Source organism: Gavialis gangeticus, unplaced genomic scaffold, assembly GCF_001723915.1.
Source record: "Gavialis gangeticus isolate Ggan-Ray unplaced genomic scaffold, GavGan_comp1, whole genome shotgun sequence".
Lineage (NCBI taxonomy): Eukaryota > Metazoa > Chordata > Crocodylia > Gavialidae > Gavialis > Gavialis gangeticus.
The window spans coordinates 9,607,809-9,630,754 of record NW_017729009.1 but is presented as its reverse complement, the minus strand read 5'-3'; the positions used below and the strand labels follow the sequence as shown (position 1 = coordinate 9,630,754).

Here is a 22,946-nt window from a genome sequence, read left to right as displayed (position 1 = left end):
CCTCCATCCTTGCAAAGGTCTTTGAAAAGATTATGAAGGATCATATTTGTGGGAGTGCAGCGGGAAAAACAATGCAGCAGGGAAGCCAGCGTGGATTTGTAGCAGGTAGATCACACCTGACTAATCTGCTTGCCTGCAGCAGCGTGCGGCACCGCTCGGGGCACCCCGTGCGGTCGGCCCAGGCTGCGGCACTGCAGGTCAGGGCCAGGCTTGGGGGGCGGGGGGCAGCCGGTGCCAGTCGCTTCCCCGCTGCAGCCGGAAATAGTGCAAGGAGAGCTGTCGCGGCAGCTCCGCCAGCTGCTGATCTGGCACCGGGAGCTGCTCTGCTGACCCAAGCACCTGGCTGGGGTTATCTTACCGCGGCACGCTTTCCTGCCCCTTCCGACCATAACATCTAACATCTATAATCTATGACCCACCCCGGGCGCTTGGGAAATGCGCCAGGAAGTAACCTTATCAGTAACTTGGGCAGCAGCTGGAGCCAAGCGTTGTCCTCTGCCTGCTGCCCTCCCCCGTGGCCACGGGCTCCCTGCACACAGGCTCTCACCTGCTCCCCCTGCCAGGGCAAGCCCCGGGGGCTGGCATCTGCTCACCTGGATCTCATTGCAAACGTGCCACCTGCCCAGGCCCCGGTGCACTGACCTCTGCATGCCTCGCGCGTGCTCCTAGACAGGCCGCGCCTGGACCCAGAGGGGACCATTTAGCACCAGGCTTTCCAGCACACTAGACCCCTTCACCCACCCCAGAACGGGCAATTTGGAGGCCAGATCTTTGCCCCCCTCCCCAGCACCTCCAAGTTGATGCCTAGTGACAGGTCACGGCGTGGGGGGCAGCTGTACCAGAGCTCAGGGGGACCCTCTGCAGGAGCCCGCAGGGGTCCCGTGCTGTGCACGCAGTCTTAGGCCACGGGGTGCAGAGCTGGGGTGCCCCCGGGTCCCCAGCACAAGAGGCGGCTGGCAGTTGCAGACCCAGCTGCTGGCTGCACAGGGGTCGGGGTTCGTGCCCCCGTGGCCGCAGCCCTTAGCGGCATCGCTGTGACACCCAGCAAGCCTCCAAGGCGGTGACATCATCGCCAGAAAGACGCGCTCCCCTCCCTGTGACACCACGTCTGGGAGCCTCGTGGGAGACAATAACGACACAGAGCCGCGGGGACGATGCTTCTGCCGAAATCCGGCTCCGGGCGCAGGAGCAGTGACCCCGGAGAGACCCCAGGCCGCCCGGCCTCTGAATGGGCCTCTGTGCTGGGAAGAGCCAGACAGACAAGCTGTGTCCAGCCGTCCGCACAGCTGCTGGAGCCCAGCCAGGCAGAGGAGGGGGGTGAGAGGCGGGAGTGGGGGTGTCGTCTGCCCCGGTCGGGGCTGCACGGCTGTCCCCAGGAGCTCTGCCTGGCATCACGCGGTGCCCAGACATCTGGGCATTGCCCAGCTGGGACGCTGTTTCACCTGCTGGAAGGGGCATCCTCGGGGAACCATTTCATGCTCAGGCTGCCTCCTCCCTGGACGCATCCGGCGCAGAAGTCAGCATTTGGGTCCCGTTGCCCAGCAGCCTTGGGATTGCCAGTGCAAGCTGCGCCCTCGCTGCAGAGACCCGGGAAACCGGCACCAGGGTTAGCTTAGCAGCTCAGCTAACCGAGCCTGGCCGGCGGCGCGCCTGCATCCTCAGGAGCGCTGCACCACTCCCTCTCTGAGCTGCAACGACGAGCATCTCCAGGATGCTCTCCCAGTGCATTGTGGGAGAACTCACCTGTCCTTTTTGGCACAGGGCAGGGGTGGGGGGGATTGCGGGAAGGTGCTGGAGGACTCTCAGCACGGGAGTGATTTAAGCCTGGGGCACAGCCGGTGGAGGGGAAGTGGTTTGAAGCCCGGGAGCCTGGGCTGAAGGCACTGGTTAACTGGGGGGAGGATCTGGGCTGCGGGGGTGAGGCTGGGGCCAGGCCGCGTTGCAACGAGGATGTCCCCTTGTCTCCTCCAGGATGCAGCAGCCTCCTCTCAGCGGCTTCGGGTCCGAAGCTGGAACCAGCTCTTCCCGAAGCGCCACATGGACGTCCAGCCCGCGCGGACAGGGGGAGAAGCGGTCCCCACGCCAGAGTCCACGTGGCAGCAGCGCCACGCTCCCCCTCGCCGGACCTCCCCCGGCTCCGCTTGTTTGCCGAGCGCTTTGTGCAGCTGTGGCCCGATCCCTGGCCGCCGGCTTGTTATTGCAGCTGCCTCCCCACCGGCTCGTCCAGGGTCCCGGCGCTCTGATGCTGCCGACCCGCCGCGGCCCCTTCCCAGCAGGCCCACGCCGCTCTGGGGCAGGGCGGGCAATCGGCACCCGGGAGCAGCGAGTCCCGGAGCTGGTGTGTGCCTCTCCCACGGGTGGGCAGCCTCCTGCCAGGCCCGGTCCCACCGTTCCCCCTCGGAGAAGCGCCCTGTGCGTGCTGCTCCCCGCGCCCATCGCCCGGGGTAGCGGCCTGCTCCGTGCAGACTGGCCTAGCGCGCTGACGGCGTCTACGGCAGCTAGTCCGGGGCAGGCATGTGCCCGCTCCTTACACGCGCGCGACGCCGTCCCAGCCCTGCGGCGTGCCCCGATGCCGCGCTACCGCAGGATTTGCTCCAGCGGTTTCTTCCCAGGGCCATTTCCCCATCGGCTTCTGCAGAGGTGGAGACCTGGCTCGCCGCAGGGGCCTCGCGGCCTCCCCCTCCGCAGCGTCCCTTTCGCGGGCTCCTTCCTCCCCCCGCGCTCCCCACGGCTGCCCCAGCTGGGACGTGGATTTTGCCACATGACAAAAGGAAATGAGCGGCCAATTAAGCGGCGCAGCGGCAGGAGAGGAGGCTCTCGGTGCTGGCTGGCAGGCCCCTTTCAGGGAGAAAGAAAGAAACCTCTTTGGGAGGAAGCAGAAATGGTTAGAAAAACAAGCCTGTGTGGGCGTCCTGTGTTCCTCTTGGCAGGCGCCGCGGGCCAAGCTCAGCCCTGGGGGGACCGCGCTGGATGCCGCGCACGACGCCAGGGCTGGCCCGGGCTTTGCGAGGCCCGTTCCCCTCTCCGCAGCGTGCGCCGAGCCAATGCCACCGCCGGCTGGGCACGAAGCGGGGCCTGTGTCCGTGGGCACAATGGGAGCCGCTGTTCCCAGGCCCGGCGCTGCACGGGGGGTGTTTTGCAGTCAGAGGAGCGCGGCCGCGAGCGAGACGGAGTTTAAGGCGTCTCTCGCAGACATCCCCCTCCCTCCACCCCCCTTTCCCCTCCCCTCGCCCTCCCCTCGCTCTCGGAGGACGGGAGCAATCCCGACGCTGGGATGCAGGCGCCGGGGCAGTGAAGTCGGGGTTGCCCCGGCCCCATCGGGACTTCCCGCGCACACCTGGACCGCGCTGAGGAGGGTCGCGTGGCCGGGGGCAGCTGGAGGCAATAGGGAAACGCGCTGGCACCCGGGAAGGACGAGGAGCGGCGGAGTCGTTGCCCGCTGCCCCCAGCCCCTCTGCCACCATGGTAATGCCTTCTGCTTTTGTCTCTCCAGCCACTCTCCTCGCCCCCTCCCCACGTCTGCTCCTCTCCTGTCACCTGTCCCCAGCCCGCGCCGAGCTGTCGGTGGCGGAGCACACCCGCGACCCTTTGTACAGCACCGAGCACGCCTGGCGGGCCCTGGGCGCTGGCAGCAGCGCCAGGTGTGAGGCCGCTCCTGGCTGGGTGGGAAGGTGCAGGAGTCCCTGTGGCAGAGCCCACCTGGCGGGGTGGCGGGGTGGCGGGCAGCGCTCCCTTGCCAGGCCGAGCGCGTCCCGGGAGGCTGAGCACAGCTTTGGCACCGCTGCAAAGGACGAGCAGAGATCACTAGCAGCTGTTTGGAGCGAAGCGTGTGAGACGGCGAGCGACTGCCGCGCCATCCTCCCCCGCCGTCTTCTTTCGGGCGCAGGAACAAGACCCGGAAAACATGCCCCGCGCAGGGGAAGGGTCCCCGGGCTCCTGGCCGTCCCCGGCTCGCTCCGGCCACTCTCCCGAATGCTGCTCTCGACATCCCTCGCGGCCTGGCTATACTGAAAAGTTTGGATCCAGCAACCCTCACGCTGGCAACGCTCCCACTGAGGGAAGAGCTGCAGGAGGGGGAGAGGGGACGGTTATTCTCTGCCAGTTGGAGCTTTCAGACCTATTCCCGTCTCTTTTTTGTGCCTAGAAAAGAGGGGGCCGCGGCTCCGAGTTGCGTTCCTCCCGGCGAGCTCAGAAAGGCTCAGGGGCTCCGGTTCCTGCCCCGAGCCACCTTCGTTCGCCGGCCTTTAAAGTGGCGGCTCTTAGGGGAGAAAGAGCCTTAGCAGCCCTGGGGCGGCCAGCAAAGAAACCTCTTTCAGCGCCTGCATCTCTTTCTGCTCTCAATGCCTTTTGTTTCCTCTTTGCCTTTCGCTTGAGCCAGAGAAGAGCAGTAGGGCCTGGTTCCCCTCGGGCTTGACGTGATGCTGCGTTTACAGGATCACCGAGACCCCCGCCCGCAGAGGGTGACGGTGGCAAATGTCGCAGGACCACGTCCTGAGTCGCCCCGGGCCGAAAGCACGTCCTCCTTGGTGCGGCGGAGCCGAGGGAGGTCCCAGCCAGGGTACCTTTGGCTCCGTACGTCTCTGAAAAGCCCCATTTTCTCCCTGTCCCCACACCCCTTTTTACCGCAGATCAACATGTGAGGCTTGGTCCAGCTGCCTCTCTTCCCCTGACACAGGTTTGAGAGGGGCCTGCTGTTCGGTGATGGACGATGCCTTTGCACGCTACGCTGCGTGTGTGCGGCTGGGCCATTTCCTGCCGAGCCAGCTTCCCCAGGGGCTTTGTCTCGGGGATCTCTCTTCTTTAGCCCAGTTGCTCCTTTCCCCGGGTGCTGGGGGCTGTCCTGGCCCCCACGGCAAAGCCGTCCTCCCTGCTCCCGGTGCACGTGAGCCACGTCCTGCTCCCTGGCTTGTTCCCGTGACAAGTTTCCGACGGCTCAGTCGGTGAGAGCAACCGAGGCACGGGGCGCGCTGCCTGGGATGCTGCTTCCCGGCAGCCCCTTGCACCGGGGGCCCTGGGGCGCTTGAGCAGCAGGCAAAGGGCTGAGTTTGAATTGTCACGTCTTGGTCACGGCAAAGTTTGCGGGCTTGCGTGGCACGGGGTAGGGCCTGCAGGCTGCACGGCTGACCGGGCCGGAGAGCAAACTGCTGCTTGCAAACCGGGATAATTGAGCTCAGGGAAACCTCACGGAGCAAAGACGAGGGCTGCGAGGCCAAACCCGCTGGGTAAGGACAGGCGCACATCCACCAACATTTCATGCCAGACCCCACCGGCATGGCTCGGGTCTGCCCGGCTTCGGCGGGCCAGTGGTGAATTCGGGCACAGATGCTCAGGGGAGCGCGACTGTGCAGCCAGCAAATGGTCCAAATCGCCGGGCATCCTCCCCAGCCCCACCACCTTCCTCCCGGCCACAGCCAGGCCCGAATCCTCGTGCAGATGCCCGTGCCCTGCGCATGCCTTGGGGACTGGGCAGTGTGGAGCATTTTCCCACTGTGGGCTGGAGACGGGGAGGCAGCGGAGGCCGGATCCTGCCGGCACCGATGCCACCAGAGCCTTCTCCAGGGGCTGTGATGGAGGCACGATGGGGTGCAAGGAGGCTGCCGGGACGCGGTGCAAGGGATGGTGGGCACTCGGCAGAGGAGCGTTCTCGTACAACCGCCCCTGGCGCGGCCTCTGCCCCCTCCAAGGGACGTCTCCTTTTCATCAGCACGGAGGTGGGGGGCGAGCCTGCGAGAGCCGGCTGCGAAGCACGCGGGGTCGTGCAATCAGGGCTGAATGGGAGCCGCGGTCCGCAGCACCTCGGCCCCGGCAGGAACAACGCGGCAGTGTCTGTCCTGGGAGGGGGCCGAGCCGGGGCCCTGTCACCAGAAGGGTCTTTCTTTCCCCTTTTCTCAGCTCCAGATGAGCTCAGCCGGGAGGAGCTCAGCTTGGCGGCACAAAGAGCCAGTCCTGGAGCTCGTCGGAGGATGCGGGAGGGTCACCCGGGGCCGGCAGACCGCCAGCGAGGCACCGTCAGACGTGACCCCCAACCCGCACTTGCAACATCTGGAGAGGGCACATCTGGCACCTTAACTTTCCAAGCCCCCACGTCTGTCCCCAAATCCAGCAGTGCTGAGCAAGGCCTGAGCCTGGCAGCATTCGCCCAGGCCACGACCAGGAAGGAAAGAGGCGATTTGAGGCTGGTCTTGGGGTCAGACTCTTGCTAATGGCCACAGGAGGAGCTGGCCGGGTTCCCTTGATGCCCCAGCGCTGCGGCCTCCATCGCAGGACGCGGCAGTGGGACGTGCACTGGAGTCCTTCCCTCACCCGGGCAAGACGCGGAGATTTGGGAGAGACGGTAGCTGCTCTTGAGGCCGCACTGTCAGCCAGTGGCACTGGAAGAGGCGTGAGGCAGCGGTGAACCCCACTTGCAAGAGCCCTGCTGCAGCCCGTCGTCCAGTTCGCTGCAAAACAAATGCAACTGGGGTGAGAAAACCAGTGGTCCTGCATCTCCAGTCCGAAGCTGCACAGAGCCAGAGGGCTGGGAGGAAGCAGGTCCTCTCTCCTGCCCAGCGCAGGGTGAGGGCACGTGGAGGCAGCGTCCAAGCACCTTCCCACGCCACAGATGCCAGGAGATGGGGCCCTGGAGCCTCGCTCCAGGAAGGCTTGTGGCACTCACTGCGAAGCACAGGACATAAAGCACATTGAAGACCCCAGCCCTGGCTGGGTCCAAGGCTGGGGCATCTGCACAGGGTTCAGCCCTTCATACTTGCATGTTTGGCTAATTCCTCTTTACTTTCTGGGATGTCCTCATGGAGATGCACCTCCCGGCCCCACGCTTGCCAGGCAGAGTCCATGCACCCCCGAGTACCACGAAGCCACCGCCAGTGCAACTCACCCGCTGCGAGAAATGAGGTCTCGGACCCCTCGTGCTAACCAAGCCGCCTCTCTGCGTGAAGGCCTGCTCTGAGCTGGGAATCCATCCATGTCCAGCACAGTTACACCGGGGCGATGACCCTCCTCCCCGGGCACGCGGCTGAGGCCGGACAGCCGGAGATGCAGCTCTGCATCCCCAACGGCTGAATTAAGACGGTGCGAGCAGCCAGCAAGATTTTTCCAGGACCTGTGTGAGAAAGCGCGGTGCTCCCAGATCTGCAGCAAGCCCACGCTCAGAAACCAGCTCGTGTTTCCCGTCAACTCGCTGTTGGCTCGACCCACGCAGGAGCCGGGAGCCAGATTGCATGCTGCCTCAACGTGGGGCCAAAAGCCGACAGCCTCCGACCAGCGCCCAGTTCTCCAGTCGTTTTATTTTCCCCTCGACGTTCCCTAATGCCGCTGAAATTGAATCTGGGCTCAACCCGATTGCTCCCTTTTGTGCCCCGGCTACATCAGCAGCCCTGCAAGCGAGAAGCATGCAAGGACCTCGTGCAGAGTGCTGGGAAGAGCGCTGCAGCCGCGGCTCTGGGTGCGGGGGCTTGCGCCGCAGTGCAGCAGACCCTAAACCCTGCAGTGGATTCATACTGGATTCTCCAGGGACTGGGACTGGACGAGACCCCCCTTCGCCCCCATTTGTCCTTCATCTGCTTATCCATCCAGCCCCTCCGTTTTCTACAGGCTTAAATCTGAGCCTCTCCAAACTCCAGGGGAGTGTGGACCTGAGCCCGTGCACCCCGCAGGAGTGCTCCGAAGCCTCGAGGGGTTTGGGGTTTGGCCCCAGAGCTGCTCTCTGAGTCCCAGGTCTGTCGTGCAATGACATTTCCACGAACCTCCGCGGAGGCTGCAGGCAGCGTAAGCCCAAAGCCCCCTGGGCTGCATGTTCAGAGGATGTCTGGGAGCTTGGCCACCCGCCCCTCCGTGCCACATGCACACAGGTAGGTATTTCCCAACACTGAAAGCGCGTGAGCCCCCGAGCAACGCCGCCGGCTCGGCTGGACCGCTGCTCTGGGGAGGATTTCCTCCCGGGGCGGTTGCATGCTGCTCCCGAGTAGGGGGTCTCTAGCGATGGCCACGAAGCATGGGGAGACGGGGGGCTCCCACGGGGAAACCGACGGACCCGTGTGTTGTGCTTTCTAACGGGCCATGCTTTCCCCCGCAGGACCCGCGGTCCCTGGATGCCGCGGTGCAGAGGGCCCTCCAGGCCTTGTACCCTCCGTTCGACGCCACGGCCCCCACGGTCCTCAGCCAGGTCTTCCGCCTGCTGGAGGCCGACTACCACGGGGACGGGCTCTGCTGCCTCCTGGACTTCCTGATCCCCGCCAAGCGCCTCTTTGAGCACGTGCGGCAGGCGGCCTGCGTAAGTCCGTGGGTCATCGCGTCCACGTTGCCCGTGCCCTGGCTCTCCGGCCCGGGAGGCAAGCCCTGATTTCACACAACAGCAATGCATCCTGCAGCCAGAGCCCTAGAGACATGCTACGATGCACAGGCGGGACCCTCCGGTCAGCGAGGCTGAGCTGGCCAGGGGCTCACCCGGTGTCGGCCCAAATGGGGCAGGACTCCCAGCACCTGCAGCAGGCGGGTCCGTGCCCCTCTCTGGCATTCCCCCACCCCGGACAGGGCTCCTGGGATGGGCTGGGACCTCATCTAGCTGCTGGGTCAAAGCCTGGCCTGGGACTCAGGTGCTTCTCCGCCACAGCTCTGTATGCCGCCTTGGGCAACTCACTTAGTGCCTCAGTCCCCATTGCGAGATGGGCATGAGCGCGCTTCTCTGTCACATGGGGAGGTAGCAAAAACGCACAGGGCAAAAGGCCTGGGGGATCAGTGACCGTTGCAGAGACAGGCCGGATTCACTAACGAGCGTGTCTTCCCCTCTCGTAGGCGCCTTATTGCAACTGCCTCTTCCTGCACGAGGGCTGGCCCCTGTGCCTCCACGAGAAGGTTGTCGTTCACCTCGCGCCCCTCAACCCGCTCCTCCTGCGCCCGGGCGACTTCTACCTGCAGGCAGAGCCCTGCCAGGACCAGGCGGCCGGCATCGTCCTCAAGTGCCTCTCCCGGGACCTGCGCACGGTGGAGGAGATCCCCGTCCCCCAATCGTCCTGCTCGCTGCTCTTCACCAACGAGTGGCTGGAGGAAGTCAACCGCGGTCTGGACCGGGCGCCGCTGCGCACCTGCCTGGTCGCCGCAGAAAACGGGGTCATGCCCATGCTTTGGAGCAAGATCGCCACGCCGGAGTTCGTCGAGAAGCCCAAGGTCACTCCAAACCCGGCCCAGGCTGCAGCCGCCCCGCTGACCACCACGCGGGACCGGGACGGCTTGGAGTGCCCTGGTGCAGCAGAGGCTCCGGTGCCAGGCTCCGGTGGGCACGCGGCAGGCACGGTGCGGGAGCGTGAAGACGTGCCCCGGAGGCGCGGCCCGAGCAAGTACCCGGGGCTCATCAAGGTGGAGCAGGCAGGCCCCTGGGAGCCCGGCGCCCGGGGGTTTGTCGCGCCGAGCCTGTGCGACATCCTCAGCGGGGACCTGGAGGGCGAGTACGTGGACCTGCTGGAGCTCTCTGCGGACAGGGGCTCCGGTCTGCCCCCCCGGTCGGAGCGGCCGGCGCCTCTGGGAGAAGCAGAGCCGTTGTCCGAGAGCGAGCCGGGGCTTCTGCGCGCGAACGGGGAGCCGGCCGCGGAGAAGTGGGCCTGCGGGCAAGGGCCGAGCGCAGGAGAGGGTCCCTGCACGCCGTGTCTGAGGAGGAAGCTAAGCAGAGACCCCCAGGGCCCTGGGCCGAGGTGCCGGTACCGCGAGTCCTACGTGGCCGCTATCCAGAACCCCATCGGCTGCGGCGCCGGGCCGATGGCTGCCATCCAGGAGGAGTCCGATGGGCCCAGCCGTGACCTCCCTCCCGCCAGCGCCGCCGTGGAGCCCCCAGACGGGCACCGGTCCCCCCCCTCCGGCTTTCCTCCCCGGGCGGCCAGCCAGGCAGCGAAAGCCGAGGAGGCGACCAAGCAGGGATACCTCAAGCTGCTCAGGTCTCCGGCGGGTGCAGGGAGAAACCCTTCTCGGTCCGAGTCTCCCACCGCCAGCCACAAATTCCCCTTCTCGAAGGGCCCGCGGCAGCCGGCTGCCCCTGCCGAGACCTCTGCCAGCCGGCCCGAGGGGTCTCGGAGGAAGATGTCGGTTCTTTACTCTCCCAGGATGAGCAGAGCCAAGCCGGCGGGGAAAGGTAACAGCCCGCTGGGCCGTGCACACGCGCGGGCACGGGTGGATCTAGGACCGTGAAAAGGGGGTAAGCTGCATCGTCCCATGTAAAACATTGTGCATTTTTCTCCGGTTAAAAAGATGCTACTAGCTGTGCTAACATGCTAGGGGCCTGGGGCAGTGTAAGATTGAAGCAAAAACCAAGACAGCTTCATTGAAGGAGTCTGCAGGACTGTGAAGCAGGAGCGACCTGGCCAGGAGCAGAGCCGGGGCTTGGCCAGTGGGATGTCGAGACCGTTTAGACGCGAAGCGGGTTGTGAACCCTGGTGGGATGAAGAGTTGAGCAGGGGTCCGGTACAGGACACAGCCATGAAGTCAAGTGACTCCTGGCTAGAAACGCTGCTGTGGCTGCCACGCGGGGGTTCAAATGCGGGGTTGGGGCAGGAGTCCAAGGGCACCCCCGGCTCTGCACCTGCACACGGGTGTAAAATGCCACCGCAGCGCATCATGTCTGTCCTCCACAGCCCTCGGCCCCCTCCCCGCTTGCGCCTCACCCTCGGTGTGTTTGCCCGGCAGGTGCTGACCAGGCGGATGCTGCTGTCCTCCACCTCGGCTCGCCCCCCGGCACCGGCTGCAGGAATGGGCCCTGTGCTCCCGCCGCGGCCCCAGACCCTCTGCCCGCAGAAGGCAGTGCCCCGCAGCTGCCCCGCTGGCAGGACCTCAGCACCCAGCTCCTGCTCTCAGGGGTAGCGTGCCTGCCAGGTACCCGCTCAGGGGCTTTCACCTGAAACGTCCTTGCAACGAGGCGGCTTCGTGGCCGGAGCGGGAGGGTTTGAAGGAATTGCTCGGCGCTGGCTGAGACTCGGCTGCAAAACCTAAAACTTCAAAATGGAGAAAACCCAAAAACACACCCCAAAACCTGCTGGCTGGGAAAGCATCTTCACTGCAACGAGCTTTTCGCCTGACCTGGCCAGTGGGAATGTTTCTGCTTTCAGGAACCGAAGGAACCAAGGCAGACAAGGTTCGTCAGGTCGATGCGGTATCTTTTATGAGATCAACTAAATAGTTGGAAAAATTATTCTTTGCGAGCTTTCAGGCACAAACACTTTCTCCAACTATGTTTCCAACAATTTTGTTGGTCTCGTAAAAGACATTGCATCTACCCAAAGAACCTATGTCCTTGGGCCAACATGGCTACAACCAACAACCCTAAAACAGGGAGACAAAAACATGAATTGATGTTATTTTTTTTTAAAAGGTTGTTCAGGTTTGGGTTCCTGAAAACTGAAAATGTAGGGGTCATAGCTCCCAGCTCCATGTCACAGCTTCTCCTTTCTGGGCCGTGACCTGCAAACAGCACGGCCCTGAGAGCGAGCTCTGGCTGGAGCCTCAGCATCCGATGCGGGGCTCCAGCGTGGTCCCCGGGGAAAATGGAGCGGAGCTGCTGCGTGATGCCCGGGCCGTCGCTCGAGGCCGGGCAAGGGAAGTGTGGGAGCCGTGCATCGGAGGGAGCACGCGCAGAGGGTGCTGGCGTAGTTTGCAGTCTCCAGTTAACCAGGGAACGCAGCATCAGCAGCATGCACCGCTGTGCACGACGCCTCCCTCCAAACCCCAGCTTCTGGAGTCACGCGAACAAGGCAGGGCGTCTGCTGTTTTTATTTTAAAAACAAAAAAACCCAGTCGGTCTTCAGCTCTCCTGGCTGCAGAGAGAAGAGGGCGCAGGCGTGACTCTGAGAAGTAGAGATAAAGAGCAAATGGCAAAGGAAGGGAGCCCGGCACTGACCCTGCCACAACCTCAGGAGCTGTCGGCCGGTCTCACGCGCGGGGACCTGGCTCTGGTGGTTTGAGACTGGGCTCAGTGGTGTTGCAGGGCAGAGACCCACGGTTTGCTCTCCCCCGGCTGCAGGGAGCACGGACAAGCTTGGCCGGGCCCTGATCCAGGTGAGCACGAGCAGCAGAGCGTGGGAAGCCTCTTGGTGCTCGGCTAGAGAGGTCGCCCGGCTCCTCCTCTACCTCTGCTCCATCCCCAGGTAAGGGGGGACACGGGTTCCTTGCCCGGGGGCGACTCTCGTGCAAACGGGTCAACGCCTTGGCTTCCCCGCTCGCACGGCTGGGCCGGCTGCATGTTCACCACTGTCACCTATCGGAGTACGAACAAGGGATCCCCTTGTTGCACAGACAGGGTTTGTGCGAGAAATACGTGCAATCAGCAGGCAGAGCATGGGCCTGCAAGACACTGTTCAATCTCACCCTGCTTTGGGTGTCCCAGAACTGCACAATTACCCTGGGAAAAAAAACTGCCCCTCTCCAATCTGCCTCCGGTCCTTGGTGCCGAATCCTCCAATGAGCAGGTCGGGGTCCCCGGGGAAGGGCAGTAGCCGAGGGGTCAGGACTGCCCATCGCCTGCCGTCGTTAACTAATGCAGGGGGCTTCCTGGCGTGTGGCATCACCCTGTTTTGCTCCACCCCTAGGAGGAAGGCAAGAGGCTTGGGACTGACCGTCGTGGTGGACGCTAGACGGCAGCCTCCCGCCCCTGCCCTGAACGCAGCATTCACGTCAGTCCAGGTAGGCAGGGGGGCATCGTAGCAGGGAGGTTTCTGTAGCCAAGAGGCCTCTTCTCAGCTGCTCTGGCCATCGTGGGGTTTGCGCAGATGGAGAAACGGCACGTGCTGCCCATCACTGTTGTCCTGCGAGGCCCCTCTCGAGCTCTGCCTGGAGAGTGTCGCGTTATAGGAGCAAAGTGGGGCCGGCAAGGCTCTGCGGAGGGCTCCTCTTACACCCACCCCTGCTCAGGGCAGGGCCAGGCCTGTCTGCAGCACCCCAGACAAGGCACTTGCAGACTTCCAGGGACGGAGACGCCCCAGCCTCCCTGCAGCTTCTGCTCCAGCCGCCCTCGGAGCAAGAGATCTTCCTAATCGCCACCCCGCACCCCAACGCTGCCGGCACCTGCATGGCTCTCTGGGCGTCCACCTCTGCTCGACAGGCCCTTCGCCTGCTCTGCCCAGCGGCCACGTCTTTGATCTCCTCCCTGGCTTTGCCTACAGGCGTCACCGTGATGATTTATTCAGCTTGGTCCCAGCTGCCCGCTGTTGCAGCACGATGCATTGATCTAGGAAACATCAAGCCTCCCCCTGCTGCTACCCTGGAGACCTTTCCGCTCCCCGCCGCCAAATGCCTCCTGGCACCTGGTCCTGTGCTCTGTGGGAGATGGGTGCACGCTGGTGCTTGCACGGCTCGTGCACCGGTGCTTGCACACCCTACCCCGCAGCTGCAGCTACCATCGTCGGCAGGCCAGGCCACGGAGGGACGCGGCTGTGTGGAGTCCCAGAAGTACAAAGACTCCCCGGCGTCTTAGCAGACAGACGGCCGAGCCCTTGAGCTGATGCCCCCACCCCAGGCAGGGACCAGCCAGGAGCCAGGCCCGGCAGGAAACTGCCCGTGGGATGGGGGTGTGCAAACTGGGGCCTGGCGTATACAAGTGCATGAGGGAGAAGCGATTCGCAGTCCGTCCTGGCTGGGAGCTTGTCCTCTGCTTCACTCGCCTTCGCTGCGCAGGGCCCGAGCGGTTGGGCTGGCCGAGAAGGGCTCGGTGCATCCACGCACTGACTTCCCCTCTGCTCTCCCGGCAGCGCTCGTCCCCCGGCGCCATCCACAGCCTGCTGCTGCTGGCGGAGAAGGAGGCAGCTGCACACCTGGAGAAGGTACCTGGCACACAGGTGAGGGCAGGACCAGCGTGGCCCACGTCTCTCCCCCATGCTCCCGCACCCCAGTGCCCGGCGGCCCCTCCGCCCGTCCTGCCGGTGCACCCAGACCCCCCGGCAGCTTGAAACCCCCCCGGGGCAGGCTGGGATCAGAGACCCCTTCTCCCCATCACAAAGGGCCGCCTGCCCCCGCCTCTCCCAGGCAGCGCGGCCAGACAGCGCTAATGGCCGCAGCTGCCCGGGGCACGAGCGCTCTAGCAATTACCTCCACCCGCCGGACACAGGCAGTGGGATAATAACTCAGAACTGGAAAGGGTTTATTGTTCTGCTAATGTGGCTCCGTTTAATTAATCTAATGTGAAATATTAATGAGCTCCATTACCCCGCCGGCTGCCCTAGCAGATTATTAGCATGTCTGTCGTCTCCCGGGCCCAGAGCAGCCCTGCACCACGGCGGCCCTGCGCACAGACGGGGTTAGGACAAGCCCGAGCTGGGGGGAGAAGGCGAGGGGAGTGTCCGGCCTGGCAGTGCTGCCCCCACCGCGCGCTCCAGCTCTCCCCGTTCAGCTCACCCGCGCTGTCGCCCGCAGGTGGAGGCGCTGGCATCGCTGAAAGCCCTGAGCCGCTACGTGGACCCCGGCCAGCTGACCCGGGACCTGGACGGCACCTTCCCTTACTGCCACAGCGAGTGGGTGCAATTCTTCCAGGTGTCTACAATCATGGCCTTTAGCTCTCCCCTCTTTCCTCCGCCACCCGCCTGCTTCCTACCGGCACCGCTCCCGCGGAAAGGGCCGGGGCACAGTCCCTGCTCTTGGCAGCGCTGGCAAGCTGCATGGGGGGAAGCCGGTGCCCTGCAGCAAGGGCATGGGGGCCTGCCTCATGGCCACCCGGCGGGTGATGCTGCAGTGTCATAACAACACGGCACACGTGCATGGGGGGGTCCTGGGACAAGCCACGGCTCCCATGTGAGGCCAAGAGCTCAGCAGAAGGTGAAGAATAAGGGGAGCACACAGCTACTGACCCCAGCCCCCCCAGAGGTGTGCAGCCCCCTCTCTGCTCATTAACTGCCTGGCTTCCCACCTGCTGCAGCCATCCACCTCGTACCCTGTGCCGCCTGGTTCGACAGCCCTAGGGTCTGCCCGATCCCTTCCCTGCTCCTTGCCCTTGGGCCCATTTTTCTGCCCCTCTGCTGGCCCTGCCCGGCCTCCAACACACTGACCGCGGGCGCTTTCCCCTGCAGAAGCTGCACCCCTTCGTCGCAGATCTCACGGCGGTGTCGGAGCTGCTGCGGCGTGCCATCGGGGAGCTGGAGAGGGGCGCCTTGCCAGACGGCCTGCAGGTACCCACCGCGCTGCATGGTGCAGCACTTTTCTTGGCCCCAAACCCTGCCATGCTCCACCCCAGAGGCAGCTGCACCGGAGGTGCACTCTGGTCAAAACCTTTGGGCAGGGTCAGATAAGTTCCCAAAGATCCTGGCCACCCCGATGAAGGAGCCTGGTAGGGACAGCCCCCTGCCACCCCAATGGGGCCACGTAGCCCAGCACATGCCATGGCAAGGACAGAGGCTCCGAACGGGTGTGGACGGGGTGGACCGTGGACGAGCAGGGCAGTCCTGCCCGGGTGTCTGATCCTCCTGCAGGAAGCGACCGAGTGCACGGAGCGGTACCGGGAGCTGATGAGGACGGTGCTGTGCGACCCCCAGCTGGTCACTTTGCAGAGGGACGGGGGGGCCACGCTGGCCAGGCTGAGGAAGGAGGCGACGCGGCACAGCTCCTCTCCCGACGTCAGGTACTGCAGACAGGACGTCCCCGTCCGTCTCCGCACCCTTGGGGCTGGGCTGGGCTCGGCAGCTGCTTCACCTGGTCTGTTCCCACCCGGGGGATCCCACCACCCTGCTAGCTCCCCTCGCCGTCGCGGGCCCGTGGTGGCCAGGACGGCTCCTGCTGCCCGGCCCCGGGGGGCTCTCTCAAGCCCCCTGGGAAGAGCGGCAGCCCAGGCCCTGGGGCAACCTGGGCCCCATCATACCCCGGTTTGCTGTCCGAAGGGCCGCTAGATGGCACCAGGCCCCAGGGATGTGAAACTGGTCCCACTCCGGCGCTTGCATCCAGCCTGTTTGCCTGCCTGCTCTGACAGCACGAGGGGACAGGCAGCCCTTCTGGCCGGTGCCACCCTCCCGCGGTGCCCCGCACGCAGCTCCAACCCGCACGGCCGGTGCAGGCTCCCGGGGGTGCGGTAGCCTGGCCCCGCTGCTGCACCCAGGACTCGGCCAGCGGACAGGAGGTGACCCCGCACAGGAGGAGATGATACAAGGGCAGGCTGGCACGGGTGCAAATCCTGTGTCCCTTGGTGCCGCTGCCCGAAGTCAGGGTTGGCGTGGTCGGCTCCCAGCTGCCCCTTGGCACTTCTGGCTCCCTGCGAGGGGCAAGAGCGGGGGCTTTGCAGGCACATGCATTGCTCCTGGCTCAGACCAGGCCGTGGCCGTAGCAGGGTGCAAGGCCTGACCATCCAGGGCTCCCTTGGTCTGCAGGAGCCACATGGATGCAGCCCTGGGTCTCTACAACCGGGTGGAGGAGGAAGTCCACACCTTGGTGGCCAAGTCCAACCGCTGCCTGGAGCGCCTGGAGCACGTCCAGAAGATCAGGGAGCTGGAAGCCGAGTTCGGCAAGGTGAGGGCTGGCGTTGCGGGGGCTGTGGGGGGTCCTCGGGCCCTTGTCACTACACCTCGGACTGAAGTCTGCTCTGGCTCAGCACCGGGGCAGCATGGACGTCCCCCCTGACACCTGGGGGTGCCGTGCGGAGGAGAGAAGGGTTGTCTTGCAGCCTGCATTCGAATGGCTGAGCTATTCGCTAGGCAAATCCTGTGTCACCGTCCAGAGGGGCAGGCCCAGCTCAGGCAGGGGTGAATAACCGAGCTCCCACGTGGACCTCGTGGCTCACTTGGGTCCTTCGCTGCTCCCGGCAGCTCAGCAGCTGGATGGATGAAGAAGGCGAGTCGCGGCTGCGCGAGCTGAGCATGGCGGAGTGGGGTGCGGACAGCCCAGAGAAATCCTACCGGCGGTTCAAGGAGTTCTTCATCCAGGCGACAGTAGGTCCTTGCAGGGTATCCTGGATGTGTCTCTCCTGTCTCTGCAACGCGGGGCTGGGCAGATATCCAGAATGACCCCCAGGCCCTGCAGAGCTACAGCATCTTAGCTTTCACTGTGCTTTGGCAGTACGCAGCCTGGTTTCACTGAAAACCTCCCCAAAACGCCGCTGGAGGTTGCTTGGGGAACCATTTCTGAGCAAGAAGGGGCTCGTTCCAGGTTCTCACCTGCCTTTTGCAAGGAGCTTTCCCGGGTTAGCCCAGCCCTGGCCCCGATGAGACCATTCCTGCATCTCTGGGATATGTATGTGGGGGCTGAAATCCGGGTGGCCTACCCTCCTGGTCTCCTCTCCGGCTGCCAGCCGTTTGCAAGCACGTGGCTGTCCCTAGGCAGGTGCGCTGAAGAAAGGGCCTTTCTGCAGCTGCTGAGACTTGAGCCTACACAGACAGCCCCACACAAGCAGCCCCTGAGCGCTGTGCTGTGACTGCGCCAGGAGCAGAGTCGGGACCAGGGCAGGGTGAGGAGCAAGAAGTGCCCACGGGGGAAAGTTCCTCACCCCTTCCGTCTCTGCGCTGCTGTCCACAACGGATTTTGTTCCCAAACAGAAAGCATCCTCTGGGATTTCACAGCTGCAGAACATCTGGCCCTCAGCAAACAGGTCCCCAGGGCAAAATGAGTCAGAGCCAGTTTAGGAGCAGAGATTTATTTCCCTTTTATCTTCCTTTAGGCCTGTTACAACCAAGGCCTGGTGCTGTGCAAGGAAGCGGCCGGCTTCGCAGGCCCGGAGGCAGAAGCCTTGGAGGCAGCCAGAGGGGCCTTCCAGGCGAGGCTGATGAGTTTCTACGCCGATGTGGAGAGGCAGCAAGCGGAGCTGGAAACTCTGCTGAACCTCTACCGCTTCTACGACAAGGTGAATATGCTCAGACCACGGCCACGCGACCACGAACGGGGCGATGGGGCTGGGTGGGAGAACGAGGAGCTGCTTTCCATTAGGGCAGGGGCATCCCTGAGCAGGGCGTGCTGCGTTCAGCCAAGGAGGCAGCATGAGAAAGCCAACACGGATCGCGACCCCCCTCGTCATCATGGGAGATGAAACGCTGTCCGTCGGCGTTTGTACGCGCCACGTTTTTTGCCCTTTCTTGCGCTGCAACGGCACGACTGTTTGCACGAGCGGGATTTCTGGATGCCTCAAACTGAAGACAGCCGCGAAAGAGAAAGAGCAGCTAACGACTTACACAAGCAGAGAGGGAATGAGAGAGCATGACTTGGGAGAGCTCGCGTTTCTGGCCGTTCCAGCTGGCCGACGCTGCAGGAGACGGTGCTGCGTCGGCGATGGCTGGGAGGGCAGCAGGAGATCGCAGAGCAAGAGGAAGCACACAATAAATTCCCCCCTTGCCCTGTTTTCTAGGTCATGTGGCTGAGCCTGGACTGCAAGCACTTGGTGGCCCGGGCGCAGCTGGGGCAGAGCCAGGCGGGCAGCCCGAAGGCCGTGCGGCGCCTCGCGGGCTCACTGCAGAAGCTGTCGGCTGAGTTCTCGGCATCGCGGCTCCAGGCGATGAAGGCACAGGCCTGTGCCCTGCGCCACTGCTGGGGGCTGGGGCTCTGGCACGAGGCCTGGGGGAGGTACCGCGAGACCCGGCAGGTCCTGGCTGAGATGCTGGGCAAGGCCGAGGAGGCGCAAGGCACTGGAGGAGCTCGTAGCGGGACAGGGGGCACGCGTGGCTCAGCTCTTGCAGGATCGGGCCCGGGTGCCGCAGGGGGCGAGCTTCACGCCTGCCAAGCCCCATCCGACCCTGACCTGGCACCCCCCGCACGTGAGCAGCAAGGTGCAGCCGCGGGAGGCAGCGAGAGGAGCGAGTCAGAGAGCGGGGATGCGGACGACGCGGCCCCGGACCCCTGCACCGGGCTGAGCCACGTCCAGCAGCCCTGGTGCTGCAGCCCCGAGGGGGTCCTGGGAGCTGCCCTGACTGGGGCAGGGGCTCTGCCTCGGGACGCACCCACACAGGAGCCTCCACTGACCTGTTGCTCAGACACCGGGCAGCGTCTGGAGGGCAGCGCAAGCCACCCCGTGCGTGACGGGCCCAGCTCAGCCCCCCGCCGGTGCGCGGGTAAGAGGCCAGAAGCAGCCCAGTACTTCCAGGTGTCCAGACACAGCAGCTTTTCCTCTGAAGACACCGATTCGCAGCACTCAGCCGAAGACTTGCCCACAGCCAGCGCTGCTTTGTCCGGGGACCCGAGCCCTCGACCGGCCTGTCCTCATGGGGAGTCCGCAGGGATCCTGTATCTGGAGAAGCACCGCGCCGACAGCCCAGCACAAGCCAGCGCCGAGTAGAGTCAGCCCTGCCGCGGCCGCGGGCTCGTCGCCTGCCCTGGGGCAGGTCGCTCCTTCTCTGCGTGCCTGCATGACCCGCCCGGGGGTAGCCACCCTCCCGAACTTCGCGGGGTGCTGTGAGGCCGGATGAAACCCCTGTGGGCTTTGTGGTCCCGGCGGGAGGAGCATTTTGCTACACACATGCACGTGACACTGCTCCTGGGTCATCAGCTGCCTTCAGCAGAGCAGAAAAAGGGCCCATCCCCTCGCTGCCACCTACGCCAGCTGGCCCGTGACGTCCTCCACTGGGTCCTTGCTCCCCTCCGGGAGCAGAGGGCCGTGCTGAGCCTGTGCCCACCGGCCTAGCTCCAGCACTCCCTCACCGAGCCCCCCATGCCGCCACAAACCCACCCCTGCCTCCTCCAAGACCCCCTTGCTCCCCTGGTCCCATATCTTCCTCCCTTCTTGCCCCCTCCCCTCCCCAGCTGACGGTGCTGCGCTGGCACGGTGGTGCCGACCATGTTCTGACTTATTTTGTACAGGACTAGCTTCATTAACCACAACAAACCCCAAAGCAGAGCTCTCCGAGGGGTCAGTGAGTAGCACGGCAGGGCAGCTTTGCAGACATCAGGCCGGGTCTGATGGCTGCCAAACAGAAATCCCATGGGAATAAATCCCCAGGAACCCCAAACCCAGCCCTGATCCACCTTCCACCTACCTCTCCTCCCAGCTATGCCCCCGCTGCAGCCATCTGCCTGGGGTAGGGGTGTACCCGCTCCAAGGCCCTGGGGCTGCTCCCCAGGTCCCTCGCTGCTCCTCATCACAGAGTCCCCTGCAAGGGGCTGAACAGCTCCATCCTCAAACCAGTTTATTGCCTTGCTACCTTAGACCTGGGGGTCTCTGGGCAGCCAGCCAATGTTTGCAGGTAGCCAGGTGAAGCCCTGCCTGCCTGTGTCTATAGGGCTGGGTGGTGTTGCATCTAGCAAAGACTACAGCAATGGCAGGCCAGACTCCCTGGCTCTGGCGGCTAGCTGCAGGGCCCCTGGGCAGTCCCTGGCCATGAGGAAGGTGCAGAAAAATGTATTAGGGCCCCCCGGGGCACTCCCTGCATGCCAGTCACCGCCGAGCTGCGCCGCAGCTGCACTCCTGGCCCCCGCGGAGGCCTTGGAAGGAGCGAGCGTGATTTGTTCTGTCTAGGCAGGCACGTGCGGCCATGTCTGCAGACATCTCAGACACGCTCGCAAACACGGAGAGCGAGTGAGAGAGAAAGAGACGGATGTGGAGAAGGCGCCGTCCTCGGCCACAGTCAACGGGCTCTGAATTTTTCATGAGCCGCGGCAAGCGGGCTCTGTCTGGGATTCTCAGCAGATGCGAGCGATGCTGTGGCTGACTTCAGGAGGCAAGCAGGCTCCAGGTGGCTCGAGCTCGTGGCAGCCTGGCTGGCGATGGGAACGGCTGCCTGGGGTGGGCTGGGTTCATCTTGCAGCCTGGCAGTCTTGTTCGCATCCTATCACCAAATCCTGACGTCGGCCTTAAACAATTCTGCTCCTCTATTTCCTTCCTCCGCCTCGTTACCCCCCCAGTTGCACATTGGCCACTGCAATTAAGACAGAATAGGTGTATTAATTTCTTACCGGACCCCGGTTCTCTGTGATCATTTGTTCTGGATGCTACAGACCTCCTGCGTGTTAGGCCATTTCCTAACTGGAGGCAAGGCGATCTCATGCTCCAATGTACAGTCCCTCATTGTACTCAGATAAATCCCATCCTGTCCAGGTGCAGAGTCCAGGCCTGCGACTTTGCATCAGCTGGACTTGCCATTGGTGTCACTGCAGGACACAAGGTTTGGCCGCTTAGCCATCCCAGGTAGATTTGCAGTTCAGCTTATGCCAGAGCCAAAATTTGAAGAGGGGGTAGCTGGCCAGTTTTGAACGTACTTATGTGGACAGTGAGCCCCGCTTCATCGGTGCCTGTTGCACACGCAAAGCATCTGCATGCTTGTGTGCAAAGGCCAGTGGTGAAAAGGACATTTCAGGCCCATCAGTGGGACCTTCCCAGGCAAATGGTGTCCTTGCACACCAAGCAAATGGCTCGGATGCTCGGTGAGGATGTTTGGAGCGGGCTGCCGGGGAGGGGGGAAGATTTTGAATCCTGGTGTCCTGGGAGGTACCAGGAACTAACTGTCTTGATCAAACAGATGGGCTGCAAGGGACTTGTGCACAAGTGACTTCTCCTTTCACATTTGAACTGAATATTCACCCATCCACCCATATACTTATCTTTCTGAAAACTAAGGCATCAACAAGCATTAAAAACCAGCTGATGCATAAAATAGATCAGAGCAAGAGGAAGGCTATGATGATTCCTGAAAATAACATAATATAAAAGTGTTAGAACAAGACCCTCTCTGAATATAAAAGCTGCTGGATGTCAGGCTGTCACACTGTGTCATTGGATAAGCATCTTCCATCTCTAGCCATTTGCTTTTTATCACCTTGATAAACCTGCCAGACTCCCAGCACTGCTCAGCATGGAAGGGACGAACATGCTAATCAATACTTGTGTCATTTTTAGGATTGATTATTCTAATTAATTCTGCAGGTCTTTCAGCCTGGCTTTGAAGAGATAGCCGCTGATACCAGAGATGGCAGGTGGACTGGGGGCCAGTTTATCCGATCGTGTAATTCAGGAGATGAAATCTCTCTAGAGGCTACGAGTGAAATTCCATATTGATTTTAAAGTACTTTCCTTGTTTATAAGAATAATAACAACAGTGCTCCAAGAAGATTTTTCTTGGGCTTTGCTTTTTCCTGGTGTTTCCCGTGGCTGGGTGGGGTGCGCGTGCGCCCTGCATACACCGCCTGGGATGACCTGGAGGGCAGAGCCCGGTTCTGGTTGCCCTTATGACATCGCCTTACTTTACGGGGCAAGTTGAATCCATCCCAGCCCCTGAATGGAAAAGGGTGCCTGCCCAGGTTGACTGGCTTTACCTGGGTTGTAAGTATGCAGTTCTCTGAAGCTCCTTTGCAAAAGGGACTGCATGCACCCATTATATACTGATCTAAGCACACTGCTGTATCTAACCACCCCTTTGACACTTTGGTGGGTCCTAATTATACCGCCTGCCCCCAAACCCCGGCATTCACCCCTTGCTGTATAGTGCGGTCTGGATCGGAGCTCTGCTGCTTGGGCCCATCTCGAAAAACTGCTGCCGAGGAAGCCCAAGAGAACGGCGAGCAGCCTGGCCAAGCGCTGATCTGTATGGAGGCTACGAGCCATCAGGACTGCAGGAGGGAAGGGATCTGCAGTCAGAGAAATGAGGCTTATGAAGGAGAAGGAAAGCCTGTGCGTGCATGCACACACACACACGCACATACACACACACACATGTGCACACTCACACACACACTACTAATAAAAAAATAAACGTGAATCCACATTTTCCCACTTGCAAACACACATGCCACAGAGCACCCATCTTGCTGCAGACCTGGACATCCCTGAGCAGTGAGTGCCAGGCCCTTGCAAGGGACAAGAGCCCTTGCTGCCAGCTGTCCTAATGGAAAGGAGGTCATTTGGGGTAAGGAGCCCAGGCCCCACTCTTGCTACTGAGAGTACAAGGTACCTGCTGTCAGCCAACCCAGCCCTAAGTCAGTGTGTCCTTGTGCACCGTGCGATGGACCGCACCAATATAATCTGCAGTGACTGCACTGCTATAATCCACATACACGTTTGCTTTTCCCTGCTCCCCCCCCCCCCC

The 22,946-nt window shown here is 63.0% G+C and overlaps 1 protein-coding gene across 1 annotated transcript; it reads left to right on the top strand.

Annotated features, from left to right (window-relative positions):
- Positions 1-3,324: 3,324 nt before the first annotated feature.
- On the top strand, positions 3,325-19,966 carry KIAA1755 (KIAA1755 ortholog). Its single transcript, XM_019509951.1, has 15 exons — positions 3,325-3,465; positions 8,072-8,269; positions 8,791-10,117; positions 10,669-10,854; positions 11,999-12,122; positions 12,564-12,657; positions 13,722-13,808; positions 14,383-14,499; positions 15,033-15,131; positions 15,432-15,580; positions 16,320-16,458; positions 16,755-16,877; positions 17,603-17,785; positions 18,284-18,557; positions 18,603-19,966. Exons 1-15 carry the CDS (start codon positions 3,463-3,465, stop codon positions 19,205-19,207), a joined length of 3,708 nt encoding a protein of 1,235 aa, XP_019365496.1. The 5' UTR covers positions 3,325-3,462; the 3' UTR covers positions 19,208-19,966.
- The last annotated feature ends 2,980 nt before the right edge of the window (positions 19,967-22,946 follow it).